Source organism: Vanellus vanellus (assembly GCF_965231255.1).
Source record: "Vanellus vanellus genome assembly, chromosome: 17".
Lineage (NCBI taxonomy): Eukaryota > Metazoa > Chordata > Aves > Charadriiformes > Charadriidae > Vanellus > Vanellus vanellus.
In genome coordinates this window covers 1,771,635-1,793,403 of record NC_138922.1, presented here as the reverse complement: position 1 = coordinate 1,793,403, position 21,769 = coordinate 1,771,635, and the positions used below count along the sequence as shown (strand labels likewise).

General features: G+C 48.7%; 1 protein-coding gene across 1 annotated transcript in view; it reads right to left on the bottom strand.

The window, feature by feature from the left end:
- Positions 1-21,769, bottom strand: part of DNAH9 (dynein axonemal heavy chain 9) — a gene marked incomplete at both ends in the record, with an annotated part of 232,270 nt that overhangs the window by 70,376 nt on the left and 140,125 nt on the right. Inside the window, 6 exons of the mRNA XM_082492287.1 lie at positions 1,696-1,818; positions 4,426-4,596; positions 8,938-9,078; positions 13,917-14,081; positions 18,164-18,368; positions 20,383-20,505. Coding sequence (XP_082348413.1) covers positions 1,696-1,818; positions 4,426-4,596; positions 8,938-9,078; positions 13,917-14,081; positions 18,164-18,368; positions 20,383-20,505 — 928 coding nt within the window. The remainder of the gene's footprint in view (positions 1-1,695; positions 1,819-4,425; positions 4,597-8,937; positions 9,079-13,916; positions 14,082-18,163; positions 18,369-20,382; positions 20,506-21,769) is intronic.

Below are 21,769 nucleotides of genomic sequence, written 5' to 3'. Positions count from 1 at the left end.
TTCACCTTATATAACCCCATGCTGAACATGGGCAGGGACAGAGCAGAGCTGAGAAAGCCGGAGATTTCAAGCAATAATATGTATGTACAGCTACAATCTGTACAGACTGCACCGCCCAAAGACAAAATACGCTGCTGCAAAGCATGTATTTCATGGGCTTGATGGCTGAGTTCCCCTGATTATGTGCGTTGACCCTATACGTCCATTTAATTTGTCTTCAAAGGAAAAACAAAAATAAAACTGCTGCTGTCTGAATAGCAAAACGCCACTGCTGAACAAAAGATGATTAAAGAAAGAGTACAGAATTTTTTTAATTCCTCCATTATTATGGAAATATGCCTTTCAGAGGATGAACAGGGCTGGTTCAGCGAGAAGTTCCAAGCTTACTTTATGGCTGAAAATGTGATTGTGACATTTTCAACATGAGCTAGGTCGCGTGCGTGCGCAGAATGTGGCAGAGGCCCCATCCTCACTGCTGGTGAAGAGACAGAGGTGATAACTCCTGCTCAGGGAAGACACATCTGGCATGACCTGTTCCATGCTACCTTTTGACGTCGCTATGGGTCACCTGGGTTAGAAACATCAGCTTCCTTTAACTTCGGAACTGCAGTCTGCAACTTCGAGCTGTACCTCTGTGTTACCTTAAAAGACAGCATTTGCCAAGAGAAGCACAGCCTGGCGCATGCCTGCCCAGAAAGGCACGTGGCACCACCAGCCAGGGCTCCTGGAAAGCTCCACGAAACAATGCAAACAGAAAAAGAGTGTCAGAGATGTCTTGGTCCTGGATGAAGAGACTTTGCTTGGTCACCCTCAAGGAACCAGATGCGTTCTCTGCGCAGCACAGTGGAAGGGAGAGAAAGGGAAAACCCAATGTCCCAGACGAAAATTTGAGAACGATCCCATTGAAACCAGGATGTCTTCGCTCCCTACTTTACAGCACTGGAGAAATGTCCCATGAAAGCAGCATGCTATAAATAAAACTGATTCTTAAATCACAGCAGGTGCCAGAGACTGATCAAGAGCCACAATAAAACAAAAGATACAGTCTCAGATTCAACAAGGTGAAAATGAACATGCCTGATTTGAAGAAAACATTGACGCCTTCCAGAAAACAAATCCCACCCCACCGAATGAGGTTCCAATCCAGCGCAATTCGCATTTGTTGATAGACAGGAGCAAAGATGGGATAATTCACACCTCTTTGGGATGCTCTTCCTCACCTCTCACTCCACACACATGGCAGCTGTAAGACCTCCTCGTTGCACGGGAGGGTTTTTTACTGAAGCTCTGTCAGCTCTCACTACTCTGTCCCCAGCACATCTCTGCAGGTGGCCATATCAACCTTAAATCCCTACCTCCTCCCAAATACAGTGAAGATCTCCGCGTCTTTTACAACCTGTAACCACAAAAACCAGAGGAGACTCTTGTTCCCATCTTACAGAGAGACTCCTCAATCTCAGAGGGAAAAATCACCTTCTCCGGGACACAGGGACCATCAGGGGTACAGCCACAAGAAACCCACAAAGTTGGCCTTGTACTTACAGAACTCCGTTTCTCTGGCATTTTTGTGCCGCTTCTCACGCGTGGTCAGTACTTTCTTCACCAAACGCTATACGGACCAACCCGAAGGCTGCTGAAAGGCCTTCAGAGGAGGTAAGGGATGCTGATCGCACACCGTTAAGGCAAAACAAGTACCTTGATTCCTCCCCAGGAGTGATTTGACAGGAACTCCACGGGGCTTGTGGCTCTGCTCTGTGCCGGGTATCTCAGTAGGAAATCCAGTTCTACCGTGTTGATTTCTTTACTCATCAGAAGTATCTGTAATTCCAAACAAAGAAGATATCCTTGAGCAGCCAGGCCATAGAGCGGCAATATACTCTAGCAGATTAATTGGCAGGGGGGTTGGAACTTGATGATCTTCAAGGTCCCTTCCAACCTAAACCATTCTATGATTCTATGAATTATTCAACTCATGTAGCTGCCGAATGCTTGGCTAAAAAGTACACCGTGCCACAGGTTGGAGGGGGGTGAGGAAACCTACCACGTAGGTGCTCTGGGTCTCCCCAGATGAGGACCAGGAACAAGTATGGAGATTGACAACATAAGAGGACCAAAGTTTGGAAAAAACTATGTAGCAAGGGTTGTGATCCAGGTTCATAGATAGCACACCGAGGAGAAGTCCCTGCCAGCAGAGCCATCCCAGGCTGCTGAGGGATGTGCTGCAGGTCTGTCCTGGTTTGAGCCACACAGGACTAATTTATCTTCTAATGCTTGGGAAGACTGTACTTTTAGAAGACTCTAGTGCCTGAATTTGTGAAAATATTTACTATACCCAGCTACGGTGTGCGGGTTTCAAGGTCTCAGTGTTCCTGAGCTCACCAGGTGTGGGGACGAGGAGAAGTGGGACCTGAGCACTTGACCCACACTGGCCAACAGGGTTAGTTCATACCACAAATGGCCTATTCAATTAGGAATTTTCCTGAGGAGTTCTCTCTCTCCCGTGATGGCTGTCGTCCTGAGAACTCCTCGCCCCGGTGCCGCAGCCCTGAGCCCTTCCCTTCCTCCCGAAGCCGCAGCGCTCACAGTGTCCCACGTTGGCTGTCACTGCCGGGAGTGCACAGCTTCTATGGACAGAATGGGCCGAGTATAGTCCTTGGGTATTTTATATTGGTATTAGGATCAATATTGGTTCTTTAGTGCTATTAATGTTAATTATCTAGCCTTATTCTATCAAATCTGTTTATATTCCAACCCCCAGGTTTCCTTGCTTTTTCCCCGATTCCCCTTCCTGGGTGGGGAGGGGTCATCGGGTGAGAGAATAATTGTCTAAACGACAATAAATTGTTGTGGGTTTCTCAAACAATAACAGAGTCCTGTGCTTGATCTCTGCAGTTAGGGAACACATAACTTTCTGGAAATGAACCAGAGCATGCATCCCGCGGTCATATCCATCTCCATATCTTGCTGCATTTTGAAAGTAAATGGAGAATGTTTAAAACAAACAAACTAACAAAATCAAAACAACATGGAAAAAAAAACCACCCCAAAACACAAAAAACTCATGGTACAGGCACCAAGAGAATAAGCAGGTCGTGGAGGTCTCAAACACTGGAGAGCACCTGAGCCATTCAGCTACTGGTGATGTGTTCACCACCAACGGCGGCTTTCAGGAGCACAGGAGCACGATGGCCGGAGCTGCGTTCGAGGTAATCCTGGGAAGCCGTACGTGCTCACGAGCCCAGCCGGAGCCGCTGCTCCAAGCGCGCTGCCAGACTGCTGAAACCTCAGAGACAAAATCCAAAACCCCGAGCACCAATTCTGGGTGGAAAAAGAGCAGTGCTGGAGTGGTGAACTCGTTATTTCCTTGTCACGGATCCCAGACTGTATCTCATTGTGGCCCACTGGGCGATGGCATCTGACGCGTGCCTGGCACCTCCTCCCCCACGACGGCAATGAGGCACTCGGTTCCAGAGCCAACTGCTTCTTTATATGAGAGAATCCCGTTCCTCATCACCCAACTGCCTCCACCCCCGGAAACCACAGGTGCCGGTTTTGCTGACACCATAAACTGACCCATTAACTATTTTTTAATGTTTAACATAGTTGCAAGCACAACATGTGCTACTTAAAGACCTTATTGAGAGATACATACTAGAAAATTCAGGTATCCTTTGGGTCAAAATTAAGGCTGACATCACAAAATATAAGCTGACTTTTTACACACAGGCAATTTATTAACTAAATATACTGTTAGAATATATTTATTTAATCTATGTATATATATGTGTGTGTATATATATACTTACTTTCCCTTTTATGCATATTATTTTGCTACGTAGAATTAAAAAAAAAAAATCGTGGCAATCACCGGATCAAGAGTAACTAGACCTGCACGGTGTTTGAGCAGTTCAAACTCGGTTCATATCGGCATTCTACATGTCAGGGCATTCACACAGCCATTCACTGCACAAACTTAATAACAGCTTTGCAACATCACGCCAAGCGCTATTTATCGATCGAATCTGATTGCGGCGAAGGGATTTACAAAGGTCTCCTTGCTTAGATTGTAGACTAAAAAGTATACCAACGTGCTAGACAAAAGACAGCAGCTACGGAGCACGCATTTCTTTTGGATAAGACCAATAAGCCTTCGAGCCCAGCTTGCTTTGCCCTTTTTTTTCAGGTTCTGCAAGCAGGTATTACTCTCTCAAACAACCATTTGTCAGCATAATGCAAATCAAACACAGCATCTGTGGCTGTTATCAGCAAGAGAGGCAGAGAAGAAAATCAGTTCCCCAGCCCTTGTGTTTGCTGCTCCGATGCTGAAGGCCACAGCTGTGACAGTTTGAGCTTTCTCTGCGTGCCAATAGCTTTGCCTGTAAAATAAATCATTGCATACAAATTGCATGAAACGGTGATGTTTACCTGGAAGGTAACTTGAGCGGTGTAGGTCAATTTATCACACTCAAACAGCCCCCGGGTTGTGTACTGGAACAGGGAGAAGGTAATGCTGTCGATGAGGTTCAGCACGCGCACGGCCAGGCTCTCGTCTGGAGCTGCCCTCTCAATGGCTTTCTGAAACACCACGCTGAACGCCTGGGGAGGGGGACACAGAAGGACACCGGTGGGTTCTAGATGCTATTTGTATGCTCCTGAGCATCACCTGAAGTGTTGCAATGAGCAAAGCCAGCTCAGACACTTTATCTCTAGAGCCACAAACAAAGCATCCCCATCTGCCCAGCAGGGTGTCCCACCAGCTCCAGGAGGCAGGGGAACATGAGAGAGAGACCAGACCCACTACCTGCCTTTAGCTGCTTTTTCAGGAACGTACAGCCAGGCAATGATAGAATCATAGAATGGTTTAGGTTGGAAGGGACCTTCAAGATCATCCAGTTCCACCCCCCTGCCCTGGGCAGGGCCACTTCCCACCAGCCCAGGTTGCTCCAAGCCCTGTCCAACCTGGCCTTGAACACCTCCAGGGATGGGGCAGCCACAGCTTCTCGGGGCAACCTGCACCAGAGGCTCACCGCCCCCACAGGGAAGAATTTTTTCCTAATATCTCATCTAACTCTCCCCTCTTCCAGTTTGAAGCCATTCCCCCTCATCCTATCACAGGAAAAAGTCCCTCTCCGGGTTTCTTGTAGGCCCCCTTCAGATATTGGAAAGCTGCTATCAGGTCTCCCCAGAGCCTTCTTTTCTCCAGGCTGAACAACCCCAACTGTCTCAGCCCGTCCCCATAGGAGAGATGCTCCAGTCCTCTGATCATCTTTGTGGCCTCCTCTGGCCCCGCTCCAACAGGTCCTGTGACATTGTGCTCTCTCGGGCTTGAGAAAGCAGTGCAAAGAGAGGCTGAGTGACTTAAGACACAATGGATATAGGAAACATTTCTCCAACCAAAGGTGTTGTCTCATAGGGATTACCCAGTCCACTTTCCCTGCGAACTCTGAGCCAAAAGACAGTGGTGTTCCCAGAGAAAAGCAGAACTCCCATTTCACAAAAGTTTCAACCTAGAAAAAAGCAATTCCCCTAAATACAAAACAAAAAGTCCCACGAGTATTCTACTGTGCGGACTCAGCAAAGGAGTAGGTGAGAGGGGCAGGCAGGACTTCATCTTGTGGAGGTGGGATTAACCAAGTCAGTGAAGTCCCCTCGCGGATGGGTGCACGCATCGAGAATTACACTCTTCTATAAGATACCAAGGATTCCTGTAATAACATTTCTGATCTAAATGAGAAAAGACAAAAAACTTTCCGAGCTGTCCGAAGAAAACCCATTAGCAAATTATGAAAAGCAACTGGAAAAAGGAAGAAAAAAAAAAAAAAGCCGAGGTCGTGATTCGCAATGCAAAGCCGCCTGCACTGGGAACCAGCTAACGGGATAACCAGGGCAATACAAATTAATAGCACCAACTGGACGAGGCACAACTGTGTTGGCAGCAGTATCTTTAGGGTTTTACAAATAAAAACCGATGCCTCAACAAATTAAAGTACCATTGGTACCTACTGCATTATTAAATAATTGCAGAATGCATTTTCCTGCTTAACATTTCTTTAAATTGTGTTAAAACATGCTGCAGAGCAGCATACAAATCTTGTGTGCTCTAATTTATAACGGGCTTCTAGCCATGTGGTACGTATTTCAAAATCATCTCTGTGTATCTTTACGCAACATTTTATGATCTGTCATCAAAATTTATTAGACAAAAACATTTCACCCAATAATTTTCTATGTATTTATACACATTGCTAATGTTAACTGGAAAACATAAACCAAACAAAATAGAGAAGACATAGATTAAAGGTGAAACTTCAGAAACTCCTGTATCTATTATGCATGTGTAAAGAACAAATCTTTCAAAGGGCACACCAGCACAAAAAATATTCTGTCCATTTTCCTGGTAAAATTATTTCAACACATGAGTCGTAGATATCAAAAAAAAAAAGCTTCTTTGTGGATGAGGCTCAAATTATTGTATTCTCTTCTCAACTACTTTTTCCAGGTCACTTGTCAAGGTAAGAAATCGTTTGGAAGAAGTTCTGCCCCAGAATGCCATCTCATTTAACCCTCTATCCCCCAAAATACCTTTCTCCTGTGATAACAAAAGACCTTTCATTTATTAAAACATTAAAACCAGAACTCTTCAATAAATATTCCGAAAGGCCCTTGGGTATCTACTGGGCAGACCTGTTGAGACTATTTTGCCAAGGCAAGGCATTGTCTGCACTGTTGTCTTTACTGCAGCAGGTCCTTAGAAGATGCTCAGGGACCAAGCCTTCCCCAGTGTCATGGGCAGCACATGCAGAGCAGGGAACGAGGGGACGCTGGCCGGAGCGGCTCCAAAGACAGAGGGGATGGCCTGAAAGAAGCCCCACTTCCCACCAGTCAAGGAACAGAAACCAACTTATTAAGTGATGCCCAAACATCAAGCAAAGACACGAACTATCAATTCGCTACTGGTCATATATTCCATTCTAAAGATCTAGCTCCTCCTCTGTGGCAAGTGGAGTCTCAGTCTATCGACACCGGCTATGAAGAGAAACAGCGGTGTCTCAAAGACAGTCAAGAAACTTGGAAAACATGGCCATGCTCTCATTCCCACAAAAGCTACTGGCTTCCCACTGGGCTCTGCTGCCACATGGCAAGTGGGACGGTTCAGCCCCATCACTATGAGTAGTAATAACTACATTGAAATCAACCTGTCATGTTGGAAGTGTTCTCCAGGTCTTCTGGTGAGAATAGCTCCAGGTGGGAATGTTCTCCAAAGGAGGGACATCACTCCTAGTTCTCCATGTAACATGTCCATGTACGACAGAGCTACACCTGCTCTGCAGGGACGGGCAGTCTATTTAGACAAGATGGAAAAGTAGCAACGCCTTTGGAGCACAGAGCCTTTGGCTGTGTCTCTTAAACATTTATTTTAGGAGGCCAGGGCAAGAAGAGGTCTCTCCCCCAGCATGGTCCCCACTGGGATGTTCATACCGCCATCAGGAGCATGCCTGTAGCTGAGAGTGCCAGCGAACACACTGCGAGGTGGTAACACAACTGTAAACCCCATCCGGACTTCTAGTCTAAGGACATTTTAGGCTGTGGGCTTGCTGGTCTGTCTGATGGCGAAGCAACATTGTGAGAAGAGCAAAACCACAGCCCTTCAGGTGACTCCTCCAGACTGAAGGTAAGCGTGTGTGCAGGACCACGGCAAAAGGCGATGAACTGTTGGCGTCATGCACACACTACCTGTTCCTGCACACCACCCGCACCCAGACACTAACCCAAAGGTGGATTTCACACCATGCTGCTGACTACCTGAAAGGCTTTTGTAACCGCAACGTAGGAAGCACCTAAGCTCCTGACAGCCCGGCTGCGCGGGATCCTGCCTGTGCCGCAGAGGTGGAAGTAGGAACGACTTGCCTTCTGTAAGGTGGCAACAAAACCCTGGTGATGTGGTCTCGGTGGGACAGGACCGTGTTTAGACAGTGACCCGATGTTTTAACACTTTGTCATTTGGGAAGTCGGCACTGTTTCAACATCAAGGTATCGGATAATCGTTAAGGGCTGCGACAATTCCTGGTAACTTATGAAGTATCTGCACTGGCATTATGACCCTGAGGACATCACAAATACCAAACCGATGTAAACATAAAGAAAAGATCAACTGATGGAGTAAGTGACTCCAAATGCTGTGCAAAATCTCTGTGTATAAATATATAAAATAGACAGAAAAAAGGACTTCATTAGCTCTTTCCCCATATGATATCTTTTAAATCCATTGCACATCTTGTTCTGCCAGACCAAGTGTCTGAATATGGAAGAAAGAACAAATGGCTCGTAGGGTCCTGCTTTGCCAAGAAACTTCCTGGATTTTTAGTAATAAAGGATGTTAACACATCGCTAAGTCAGACTGTGTTTTTCCGCCAGACTCCAACTGCTTAGAAAGCAACCAAGCAAATGAAAGAAAAGCTAATTAAAGCTCATCTAACCTGATCCCAATCCAGCCACCTGCGGTGGGCTGACCGGCAAATTCGGAGCTGAGGAGGGACCCTGACCCCCACTCCCTACTCAACACAGAGGAAACTTTTCCTTCGCCATTCAGACCACTCCTCCCCGGATCTTTGCAGGTGCAGCTGAAGCTCTGCTCCTTCCACCGAGGGCAGCGGTCAACGCGCTCTGCTCAACGTTTGCAGTGATTTTTGGACAAATCTTTCCCAACGAGCGTTAAACACTATCGCAACACTATTCGAGTCATGTGGGTTAAGTAGACATATAAAGAAATAAATTACAGGAAACTTTTCCATAAATCCAAATCAGCAGAATGGTGTAGGTTAGATCAGCTTTTTGTCTGGGAGTTCAAATATCCCCGAGCGGCCCAAGGCGATGACCTTGAACCTCAGTGAGAGCGAGAAGCAGCGGCACTGCCTCCTGGGGCCGTGGGGACAATACCTTCAGAGAGAACTGGTACATAGGATGGATGGCATGGAGGTCGTTCATGGTGAAGTACAGCAGAGAGGCCCGCGCAGCGGCGGGCCGGTAGTGCTCTCTGGCTTCGTTAATCTTGGTTTCTGCCACCTTAGACTCCTGGACCTGGGAGGAAAACACAGAACAAAATTACTGGGAAAACATCTTTGTGAATTCACAGTATCACAGTATGCTAGGGATTGGAAGGGACCTCAAAAGATCATCTAGTCCAATCCCCCTGTCGGAGCAGGAACACCTAGATGAGGTTGCACAGGAAGGCGTCCAGGCGAGTTTTGAATGTCTCCACAGAAGGAGACTCCACAACCTCCCTGGGCAGCCTGTTCCAGTGCTCTGTCACCCTCACTGAGAAGAAGTTTCTTCTCAAATTTAAGTGGAACCTCTTGTGTTCCAGCTTGAATCCATTACCCCTTGTCCTGTCACTGGTTGCTACTGAGAAGAGCCTGGCTCCATCCTCATGACATTCCCCCTTTATATATTTATAAACGCTAATAAGATCACCCCTCAGTCTCCTCTTCTCCAAACTAAAGAGACCCAGCTCCCTCAGTCTTTCCTCATAAGGGAGATGCTCCACTCCCTTAATCATCTTAGTTGCCCTACGCTGGACTCTCTCCAGCAGCTCTCTGTCCTTCTTGAACTGAGGGGCCCAGAACTGGACACAATATTCCAGATGCGGTCTCACCAGGGCAGAGTAGAGGGGAAGGAGGACCTCTCTCGATCTACTAACCACCCCCCTTCTAATACAGCCCAGGATGCCATTGGCCTTCTTGGCCACAAGGGCACAGTGCTGGCTCATGGTCATCCTGCTGTCCACCAGGACCCCCAGGTCCCTTTCCTCTACACTGCTCTCTAACAGGTAGCTCCCCATCCTATACTGGAACCTGGGGTTGTTTCTGCCCAGATGTAGGACCCTACACTTTCCCTTGTTGTATTTCATTAAGTTATTCCCTGCCCAAATCTCCAGCCTGTCCAAGTCTCTCTGGATGGCAGCACAGCCCTCTGGCGTGTCAGCCACTCCTCCCAGCTTAGTGTCATCAGCAAACTTGCTGATAGTACACTCAATTCCCTCATCTAAATCATTAATGAATATATTGAATAATATGGGCCCCAGTACCGACCCTTGAGGCACTCCGCTGGTTACCGGCATCCAACTGGACTCTGCCCCATTGACTACGACTCTCTGGCTTCTCTCCTTCAGCCAGTTCGCAGTCCACCTAATTATCCGGTCATCCAGTCCACACTTCCTCAGTTTAGCCATGAGGATGCTGTGGGAGACCGTGTCAAATGCTTTACTGAAGTCAAGGTAGACCACATCCACCGCTCTGCCATCATCCATCCACCTCGTTATTTCCTCATAAAAGGCTATGAGGTTGGTCAAGCATGACTTCCCCTTGGAAAAGCCATGCTGACTGCCCCTAATAACCCTCTTATCCTTGATATGCCTTGAGAGGGCACCAAGGATAAGCTGCTCCATCAGTTTCCCAGGGATGGAGGTGAGGCTGACCGGTCTATAGTTACCCGGGTCCTCCTTCTTGCCCTTTTTGAAGACTGGAGTGACATTTGCTTTCCTCCAGTCCTCAGGCACCTCGCCCGTTTCCCAAGACTTGGTAAAGATGGTGGAGAGTGGTCCAGCAATGACTTCAGACAGCTCCTTCAGCACCCGCGGGTGCATCCCATCTGGACCCATTGATTTATGGATGTCCAGGTTGCTTAACTGGTCTCTGACCCAGTCCTCATCAACTAAGGCAAACCCATCCATTGACTTGACTTCATCCATTGAATTGACTTCAATTCAGCCCAGGGAAGGACTGATATTTGCTGCAAAGACGTCAGGCCAAGCACTGGGCAACCCACCGGTGACCACCGCTGGGAGCAGCCTCTGCCCTCCAAACCACAGTGCCCAGCCAGGCTCGGGCCGCCCACTCTCAGCATCCCTCTTCACACAATCATAGAATGGTTTAGGATGGAATGGACCTTAAAGATCATCTAGTCAGAGGTCTGCTTCTCAAGTCAACCCTTAATTTGTCCATCTACCCGAAGAAAAACATTCAGCTAACATTTTCCTTTCTATGGAAGTCCTCCCTGCTCTATTTATGGCTATATATATGCTCTATTTATGGGTCTATATATGCCCTGGGCAGGGACACCTCCCACCAGCCCAGGTTGCTCCAAGCCCTGTCCAACCTGGCCTTTAACACCTCCAGGGATGGGGCAGCCACAGCTTCTTGGGGCAACCTGTGCCAGGGGCTCACCGCCCGCACAGGGAAACATTTCTTCCAAATATGTCATCTCAGTCTCCTCTCTTTTGGTGTCAAACCATTCCCCCTCGTCCCATGTCTCCCCTCCCTGACCCAGAGTCCCTCCCCAGCTCTCTTGGAGCCCCTTTAGGCACTGGAAGGGGCTCTAAGGTCTCCCCGGAGCCTTCTCTTCTCCAGGCTGAACCTCCCAACTCTCCCAGCCTGTCCTCCCAGCAGAGGGGCTCCAGCCCTCCCAGCATCTCCGGGGCCTCCTCTGAACCTGCTCCAACAGCTCCGTGTCCTTCTGCTGTTGGGACCCCCCGAGCTGGACGCAGCACTGTGGGGGGGTCTCCCCAGAGCAGAGCGCAGCAGAGGGGCACAATCCCCCCCTTGCCCTGCTGGCCACGTGGCGGGGGATGCAGCCCGGGGTGAGGTTGGCTTCCTCTGGCGTATTCTCCATTTAGCTGCATTTACCACCCTGATGCCCAGTCCTCTTGTTTTCCAGAGCCCCCTCCAGGCTTCTCACCGGGATCCCTGCTCTTCACTATCTGGGATTGTTTTTCTCATCAATGAGTTTATCCTGCTAATTGCCCCCCCTCCTGCGCAGGTCATTAATAACACAGCACTGAACAGACTTAGTGCTGCTCTCCAGGCAGCTTCCCCCAAGCCTGAAAACTGCTAATTTATAGCAGCTATTTGCTGCCTTTCCTCACCAGCATTTAATACACCCCAACCTCACTGGCCAGGTGTCTGCGTAGCTGCTGTGACAGACCCGGTGAAAATCCTTTTGGCAGATACATCACCCCATTATCGTCTCAGTCCTGTTCATTATTTCATTCAGCAGCATCAAGTGACATCCTCGAGCCTCCTGGGGATTATTTTAGGCTCTGGCTGTGTTCAGTGTCCCACAAATACGGCCACACGCTGCCGAGCCGGTGCTGATCCAGCTAGCTCAGCAAACTGTGCAATGGGGATGTGGCAGAAAAGGGCTCAGCGCGTGTCGTACAAGCCAGCAGGGCATGACACAGCCCCCACCGAAACGCACGCCACTGGGTCTCCCTCTGCCGGGACCTGAGCTGGTGTGAGCACATCTGGCTGGAGCACATCAAACCTTCCCAACGAAGCAGACTGAGCCTTGACCTGTTGTGTGCAACCACCAAATGTTGGGGTCTGTGGGATTAGCCTGTTTGCACACAGAATCACAGAATGGTTTGGGTTGGAAGGGACCTTAAAGATCATCTAGTTCCAACCCCCCTGCCACGGGCAGGGACACCTCCCACTGGGCCAGTTTTGCAGTCCCCATGAGCAATGATGAACTCAGTCCTCCAAAGAGCAGCTTTGACATGTACTGCAGAAACGAGCATCCACATGGGCCATGAATCATCTGTCTACATCAGATGAGTCCTCCTTCTGGCAGCACCCATGTCTCTCCACTGACTATAAAGGGAGCCCACAGTCCACCTTAGACTCGGGCAACTAACTTTTAGATATCTCATCCTCAAAATGATTAATAACCTAGTAGGAAAAAAGCCAGAGGTGGGGAAGACAGTCGCTATCCATAAAGAGAGCAGGGAAGACTTCCATAGAAAGAAAAATGCTGGGTGAACATTTTTCTTTGGGTAGACAGACCAAGAACAGATTAAGGGTTGACTTGAGCAGCAGACCTCTAATGGGGCCCCGCAATAGCTTGTGGGTACCAAACCCATAAAAACCAGGTGCAAACTCCAAAATTCATCCCTGTTGCTGGCACTGACCAGCTTTACAATCACAACTTGTTTAGAAATCGAAGCACTTCAAGAACCCCAACTTCAAGAGGGAGACGCCAAGCTTGCCAGCTCAAAACATCCCTTCAACATCCCCTTTGGGGGTTCAAACAAACCCTCCGTAGGGAGCTGAATGCATCTGATGTACCATGAACGACTAGCAGAAATAATTCCAGTTTTTAATGTGATGGATCACTTAGTTTCTTGGTCACCGGGGCTGCAGCGCTGGGAAGCGAGAGGCAGTTCCAGCCCTGACCCCAGCCCGTGGGTAACTGGTCCAAGCAGCACGGGCCAGTGGGCTGGAGGAGGACAAGGGTGGGCTGTGAAGATGGGAGGACTGCGGAAGGAAGCAGTTGAGAACGGCCCTGCAGGAGTCCTATGGCAATCCTGGAATGACAACCACACTTTTCAAGTTCCCTCAGCGGCAGGGGAAACCACCGCGCATTTAACTAAGCCCACCCAGCCAGCAAGGTGAGCTACGCAGGCGGCGCTGCTGACACTGCACCGCTAATACAAACGCTGATTTATACTCTAAGGAATGGCAAGGTATGAAATACCCAAGTTCTTGAAAATTTACTCAAGATGGCAAACTCAACAAATTCCAGTCCCCGGTCAGTACTAAAATCCAGCTTAATTGAGGAAGTGTGATATATTCAGGATTACACTGGAACGGTTTAAAGCTGCCTTGATACAGTGTGTAAATTTTATTGTTTTTACATTAGGCGCTGACGTTTTCTCTTGCTCTTAAATAGGCAACTTAGAGAGAGCTGCAAAGAACTAAATAGCCTGAAGCTGTCCAGAATGGAGAGCACTTCAATTTACACCACTTTCTATTCTCTACTCAGCAGAAGGGCCAGAGAAGGGTAAAGAAGTTACGCTCCATCTAGAAATCCTTAAAGATAACGTCACACACGTGCTTTTCTCTAGGCTACCACTGTCTTTGTACCTTCTCTTCAATTTCTGCAGCTGTCTGCTTAGTGATCTCCAAGTTCTCCACCAACGCAGTGTCTCCCAGGAAGTTCCCAGATGCTGACGACAGCCGGGACAGCAAGTTGTCCTCTAACGTCTTCAAGGTGATTTTGAATCCATTTTGTTGCTTTGTGAGATCTGACTGCAAACAATAAATTCAGAAAGTTTTAGCCACAAAACACACGGTAAAGGAAGAATTAACCACTTTCACATGGGAACAGGCTTCTAACTGACAATTGCCATAGTCTGGTATTGCTTATTCCTCCTCTCTGCAACTCCTGGACACGGGCAGAGCTTTGGGGATCAGTCCATATCCAACAAGCCATCATCTCAGAGAAACCCTGAACAGCACAGAAAGCAACAGGAGAAATCAGCCCTTTCACCAGGAATGTATTAAAACGCTAGAAATGGATCAGGAGGAAAAGACCTTCATCCCCCACCCGAAACATATATGCTGCATCTCCTTCTTAGAAATATCTATTTATTGAGCTCAAGTCAGCCTGGATAGTCCCTGCTGCTTCTCACCCCTCCTGGGGAACCTCTGCACTTGCCACTATGCACCAACACCAGTCACACCAGCAACGAGGATCACAGGGATAACGCCTGATGGCAAAACAGCAGCAAGGTCACTTGGGTCCAGAGACGAGCTCAACGCATCTCAGGACAGAGGGCAACGTCACAGCCTCACTTGATTGTTGCCCCCGTTTGTATTTTGGCCTCGAGATCTCACCAGGACCAGTGGCTTACTGTGTTAGGAGCCGTACAGGCAAAGACAAAGTGCCCCTGCAGAAGGATTTGCAAACTCAGCACAAAGATGGCCAAGCAGATACAGACCAGTAACAACCATCTCGCCTCAAGGGCGGATCTTCTGAATTATAGTGCAAATTCTTCCCATTTCTGTGAAAGGCCCCCTCCCCTCTCCCCAGACACTTGTTCCATTTTCCTCTCTTCTGCAGAAATACCCGTCATTAACGCTGTTCATGGTGGAAACAAAGACTCTCATCTGGCTCCTTTCTGAACCGATCCTCCAGAATAGGCTTTCTCCCATGAAATGTGATTGCCCTATTCTATGTGTTTGCTCGGGGAAACGGCAGATTTCCTGGATTTCAGGTATATTACGTTATTCCACTATATGGTGCTATTGTGAATGCCTATTTTTAGGGTTATCACAGAAAACATCCGGTGGGAAAGCTCTGCATCCGATTCGCACGCTGCTAAGACGAAAGCCTGGTGACTATTCTCTACACAAATGAAGTCAATCAGCTAAAGCCCTGCTACGTACAACGCTTCTGTGTGACACACTGTTTTAAACCCTCAGACTGTATTCAAGTGACACAACCAAGAAATCCAAGTAACTTGCCAAAGAGTGTTTTATAGCCCTGCCAGAGATCGCCGGTTCCGTGAAGCAGCAGACGTGGGGCACAGGGAATTGAGACAAGTTCTGGGCCACGACAACTGGCACATGACAGATCCAGTGACATAAGCCAAGTGATTTAATGCTCCAAAGACAGGTTTTTGGGAAACATACCCGCACCTTCCAACCACCTACGGGGTCTGGAAGAGCCCCAGAAACGGGAAACGTGACCCCATGTCTCTTCCCCTCCCACAACACAGAAGGGAGCCGAGAGTGTTTGCTCTGTTGTCAGAGGTTTTCAAGCAGGTTAACGGACTCTCCCATTAATAAATCATCTTCCAACATTTGGGCTGAAATTTCATGTGCTGGCTGCACACACACTCATTCCATGTTAATGTCAACCCAAGTACTCAGCCGAGCGTGCACCGAAGCATGCCTTTTCTTGGTATTTCAGCTCTAAATGGCTGGTTTTCGAGACCCGTTCTGTAGGCATTGCACACAGGAGTTTGCCCACGGTGGTAAATATTTTACGAGCCTTGAAACAGAAAACTAACATGGCTAATTTTGTGCATTCCCGTCATTCAAGCATAGCATGCCTCGAAAAATGACATTTTGCAAGCTATTATTCCAGACCACGGACCGTAAGCCCTGGAGTTATTAATGAGGATGTGTGTGATTTTTGCTCCAATAGCTTGTAATCACCATGCAATTTCTGAAACGCACCCTTAGAAGTGTACACAATGCTGCATTCCCCACAACAGCCCACATCTGTTGCAGCTTTATCATGCTATTGTTTTCGGCAGTAGCAAGGTCATCATTTCTTATTTCTGCGGTGGAGCTCATTAGCTGTTATTTCACAGTCGATATATAACAGCGCTACTTCTGGGAAACAGGTTACTCTGAGAGCCTTCACAATTTTGTTCCATGAAAACAAAAAAGTTCACCTAAGCTATAGGCCAGTTTCGGAGGATTCACTGCCAGCCACAAGCACAGCCACAGCAGCCACCTTCCTGTCCTTCCCCTTTCTGATGGTTTTATTGTATTATTTTAACATCACAAACCAGAGAAAAAAAAATAATCATCGCTGTATTTTCAATCCACTCCTGCACAGCACCTTCTTTCCTGAAGGACCTCAACACTGTCCACCACAGCCCAAACGTGCAGGGACTTTCATGCGTACTTTCCCTACTGAATCACAGAATCAGAGAATGGTTTGGGTTGGAAGGGACCTTCAAGATCATCCGGTTCCAACCCCCCTGCCCTGGGCAGGGCCACCTCCCACCAGCCCAGGTTGCTCCCAGCCCCGTCCAACCTGGCCTTGAACACCTCCAGGGATGGGGCAGCCACAGCTTCTCTGGGCAACCTGCACCAGTATCTCACCACCCGAGAGAAAATTACACCCCCCCCCAACCAGTAAGTGCTTTGTGCTTTCTGAAGGGCACCTGCAGCCCCACATCCCCCCAGCCGGCGGCAAAGACGGTGCCAGGGGACACCTTCCCTGATCCTGAGCTCAACCTCCTTCCACAGCACACCCGCCCTGAAGGACCAGGGCTTTCAAAAGATGCCACTCCTAATTCACAGAATTTTCACTGTTTTCTAGTGCCAAGTTCCGTTACAGCATGGGAGGGACGCGCTGCCGACTGCGAGTTATTAATTTTCAGAGCCTAATTGTGGATTTCTACACTGCACGTGATAATGAATTTGTCTTTCTCATCGTGAGGGTAACTGCTAACAGCGACGGTGCCGAGGCCAAGAGGAGCGGTCCTTAACATAACAGCAGTTAACGACACCACTCTGCTAATGGCGGTCACCCCCCCAAGCCCCTGTGGTGACACTCCGCGCAGGAACGGGGCCGTTCGCAGCATTTGTGACCCGGAGCTGAGCGCGTGCCGGGGGGGGGTCCCATCAAGGGGCTTTGGGTCTCTCACGGTCCCAGCGAGACAGCCACGGCTTACACATTAAATCACTTCATTATGTATTTTTGATGCCCTCTTTTGGCTCGTTAGCACACGAGGCTGGTTAAAACTAAACGCATCATTACAGCTGCACAGCTAACGTACTTTAGAACCTCATTAAACGAAAAGATTATTACAAAACCGGCCTTGGCCTGACTGAACACGTGCAGTAAATTCGTTCCTACTCTCAGTAAATATTTAGTATTCCACATATTCGTTACATCGTTAAATGCGCCAGTAGAACCAAGGATTTTCTTTTAAAAATTATCTTGAAACTGAAGCCATAGCTATTAAAAAAGAGAACATTTCAGCTTGTTACAAACAACTGGGAGGAAAAACCAGAGCAGAAACATTTCGTTACCAGCCGCACAACCCTTATAGAGTGGGAATCTTATACCATCAGTGCCTGAAATTAAGTGAGATTAATCCTTCCTCCAAAATTAAATCTGTGATGTCCAGAGAAACCTGATGCAATGAGAATCTCAGTTTCCGTTTCCAAGGAGTAGGAAAGAACGAGATTCCTACCCAAATTTTTGGAGAAAAAACACGAAGTAGCAAGCGTTCCCAAAAAGTAGAAAGTGTTCCCAAAATACTAAGAAAACAGAAGCCTGAAGAAAAAAATTCCTCAATGTTTGCCATTCATGGGAATTCTCCTGATTTTATGATGAGCTCAGCAATCTCTGCAACCTTGCACATGAAATGCTATTTGTTTTAAACTGCAATGATAATGATAATAATGATAATGATAGTAACAATTATGATGATGATGATGATGATGAAGATGATGATGATAATGAAGATGATGAAGATGATGATGATGATGATGATGATAATAATAATAATATTTGCTGTTGTTGTTGTTGTTAAATTACATTGTTTATTATTTGCTCCCAGTGTAAACTCCCAGCTACTGACCTTGAGCTCTTCCAGGTCCGGCCTCTCCATGTTGACCACCGCCGCCAGCAGCTGGTCCTCCAAGCCGTCCCGCGTGACGGTGAAGTTGATGAGGGTGCACTGCGCCTGCAGCTCGGGCGGGAAATGGGGGTTTGCCAGCTTGGTGTGGAGGATGAGGCGGAAAGCGGGGTGGAAGTCACACTCCTTATCCCCGATCTTAATGCACCTGCAATTAGAGCAAAAGGAGCATGAGCTCACGTCTCCTCCGGGACGTTTCGCTCAAAGACAAATGGCGGTACCATCCAGAGGCATCTCCCAGTGCGGGACTTTGCACTCTTCACACAGAGATCACTATTAAAGCAAAAAGTATTTTAAATTGGGCACGCCTGGATCAGTTCTGATTTAGGATAAAAACCCCAGAGAGTTGCCCCTGAATTTTGGAACCTATTTGAGAAGGCTCACGGTTCCCCGCAGCAGGAGGGCCAGCTCAACCATGAACCCTCCTCTGCTTTTCACGGAGGCTGTGTTCTCCCTAAAGTTGGTGTTACGCGCAGGAAAAGCCTCCCAGCGTTGAGATTTTAATTAGCCACAGCTAAAGTTGCTGACTCTGTTGGCTGAGATGAGGTCGACCCTGAGCAGTGACGTGGGTTCGGCAAGCAGCTGCCCGCCGCTCCCGGAGGTAACACCACTCAGGAAAACCCCATTTTGTCCCCGTTTGCACTTCGGACATCAAGTCTAAAACCCACAGAGACCCCAGGAATCAACATACTTTGGACCCGAGTTTAACAAAGCCCACGGAAACCAGAGGAAAAGAGAAACTGGAAACGCTTTCAGGCCCGCGGCGAGACTGTTAGGGGAACGGTGGTGTTATCGTGGGAATTTGACTACACTTTCCAGTGAAACGGCAGCTCTGGAGGTGTCCTCCTGGCCACCTCGATTGCTCGTACAGCGGTGAAACACTCACAGCAGCACCCACAGCTCACAGCAGCACCCAGAAATATCGCCAAGAGCCCCGACTTCAAGAAAAACCTTCTCGCTCCGGGACTACCAGCATCTGCGGGGTCTGGGCTCGTGCCCTGGAAAACGCAAACCCCACGGACTTTTTATTTGATTTATGACTTATTTTCCCTTTCTTAGGAAACACGTGATCTCACAGGGAGCTTTGAGTCCCACACAGTCCCAAAAGGGGATGATTGAGCGGTTCCACTGCGGGGGGCTGAGGAGTCACCCACCTCTGCCGTACCCCCATCTCCACCTCCGAACATTTCTCTCCCCCTTCACCTGGGACCATCACTCCCTCTGTAATGATCCTTCCCCACCGTCCGGCACCTGAACCCACAACCAGGCACCTCTCTCAGGATGTTTTCCCCTGCAAACATTCCAGCTTTTCCCAGCAGCTTACATCGTCCGAGGATATTTTAGGCCAGTAAGGAAAGGATGCTCGAAGAACCTCAGGAATGTGAAAGGCAGAGCTTCACAGTTTTTTTTTGTTATTTACTGCTCAAAGCCAAGAGCGAGGCACAGAGGTCAGCCCATGCCAGGCTCCTGCCAGCGGCAGAGACTTTTAAAAGCCGGAACAACGCGCATCCTTCTAAAGGCCGACGACTCCACTCTGCGAGAGCCAGCGAAACGACATCAAAAGAGACCCTGAATCAAGTTCAGCGCTGAGCGCCAGGTTTGATTGGTCGCCGTTATTTGAGCACACACTAAAAATGTGCTTATTTTTCCTTCTTCCTGTATGTAAAGTAAAAGTGAAGTCCCTCGCTGCCCCCCTCTCGGCTGGAGGGTGACCAGCAGCTGCCATGAAGAACTTGATCTCATTAAGAAACACTTATATATTCTTAATGCTTAAACCTGCAGCTGTACCCCTGAGCGGTGCGCAGTGTTTGCTAAAACCCAAGGTTACTTTTTCTTCACAACAGCAATAGCTATTTTGGTCATCATTCAGTGTCAGGATAGCCAATTAGAGACACCAAGGTCACGCTACAAAAGGAGAATTACAGGGCGCTCTTTTACATGAGGTTTGAACGACACTGCCCAACAAAATGAAAAATCTAGGTTTATTTCAAAGCCATCCTATGGCTGAATTGCCTGTGATTGCCTGATTTAAAACGTCCTCGCTTCTGAGGGCAGGATGTTAGTGCTGCTGAGGATGAACACCCACAATCCCAGCTCAGGAGCAGAAAGCGTGACAGCACCAAGAACCCACTCCCGCGTGCCACTGTCTCCCCAAAGCTCACCTTCCTTTCTTGATTGTTTCTCGCCCCAGTAACGGCCCCAAAACTGGATCCACGGATTCCTCCAGGTTTTCAATCAACACCAGTTCTCCTGCAGCCAGGGCTCGTTCCATCGTGTCCAAATACCTGTGGGAGACAGCATTGGTACCCGCCGCAGCAAGGTTGGGCGTGAGGGATGCGAGGGGGACCGAGGGGCGCTCCACGCCGCGATGGCAGCTACACGCACGTACCAGCAGTTGCGAAAGAGGGGTAAGATGGTGCCAACATACAGTGCAGAAAGTGGCAGCGGCAGAGTCTGGGCTGTTCAACAGAGAGAATCGGGTCTCAGACCTCCGAAGGACAAGCAACAATAATTTTTTCTTCTTTCCCAAGAAGAGAGTAGGAGCATCAGTGAACAGACATGGGACAGCTCAGGGTTTTTTTTAGCAAATACTTTGTTTCCTCCAGGCCCCACTGGCGCAGTTAATCTGGCACAAAAGCATGGCAGAAGTGCAGGTTTCAGCTCCGTTTCTGCTCCGTTCTGCCCAGGGCTCAGGGTGATGCTTAGGACAGGAGGGAATTGGGCCCCTCTGCCCAGTGCCTGGCGGTGGGACAGGGACGCTCTGCATTGGGATGCTTTGTATCGGGGAAGACAGGGTCAAGCACTTGCGCTCTCTTCTTCAGGGGTCTTCAGGCATTCCTCAGGGGTCCGTACTGGGACCTGTACTGTTCAACATCTTTGTCGGCAACATGGACAGTGGGGTCGAGTGCACCCTCAGCAAGTTTGCCGATGATACCAAGATGTTTGGCAAGGTAGACACACTGGAGGGGAGGGATGCCATCCAGAGGGACCTGGACAGGCTGGAGAGGTGGGCCCATGCCAACCTCATGCAGTTCAACAAGGCCAAGTGCAAGGTCCTAAACCTGGGTTGGGGCAATTCCAAGCACAAATCCAGGCTCGGTGCGGAATAGCTGGAGAGTAGCCCTGAGGAGAAGGACCTGGGGGTGCTGATTGATGAGAATCTCAACATGAGCCAGCAATGTGCAATTGCAGCCCAGAAGGCCAACTGTACCCTGGGCTGCATCAAAAGAAGTGTGGCCAGCAGGTCAAAGGAGGGGATTCTGCCCCTCTACTCCACTCTCGTGAGACCCCACCTGGAGTACTGCATCCAGCTCTGGAGCCCCCAGTATAAGAAGGACATGGACCTGTGGGAGCACGTCCAGAGGAGAGCCACAAGGATGATCCAAGGGCTGGAGCACCTCTCCTATGAGGAGAGGCTAAAAGAGTTGGGGCTGTTCAGCCTGGAGAAGAGGAGGCTCTGGGGAGATCTTATTGCGGCCTTCCAGTCCCTAAAGGGGGCCTACAGGAGAGCTGGGGAAGGACTTTTTACTGGGGCATGTAGAGATAGGA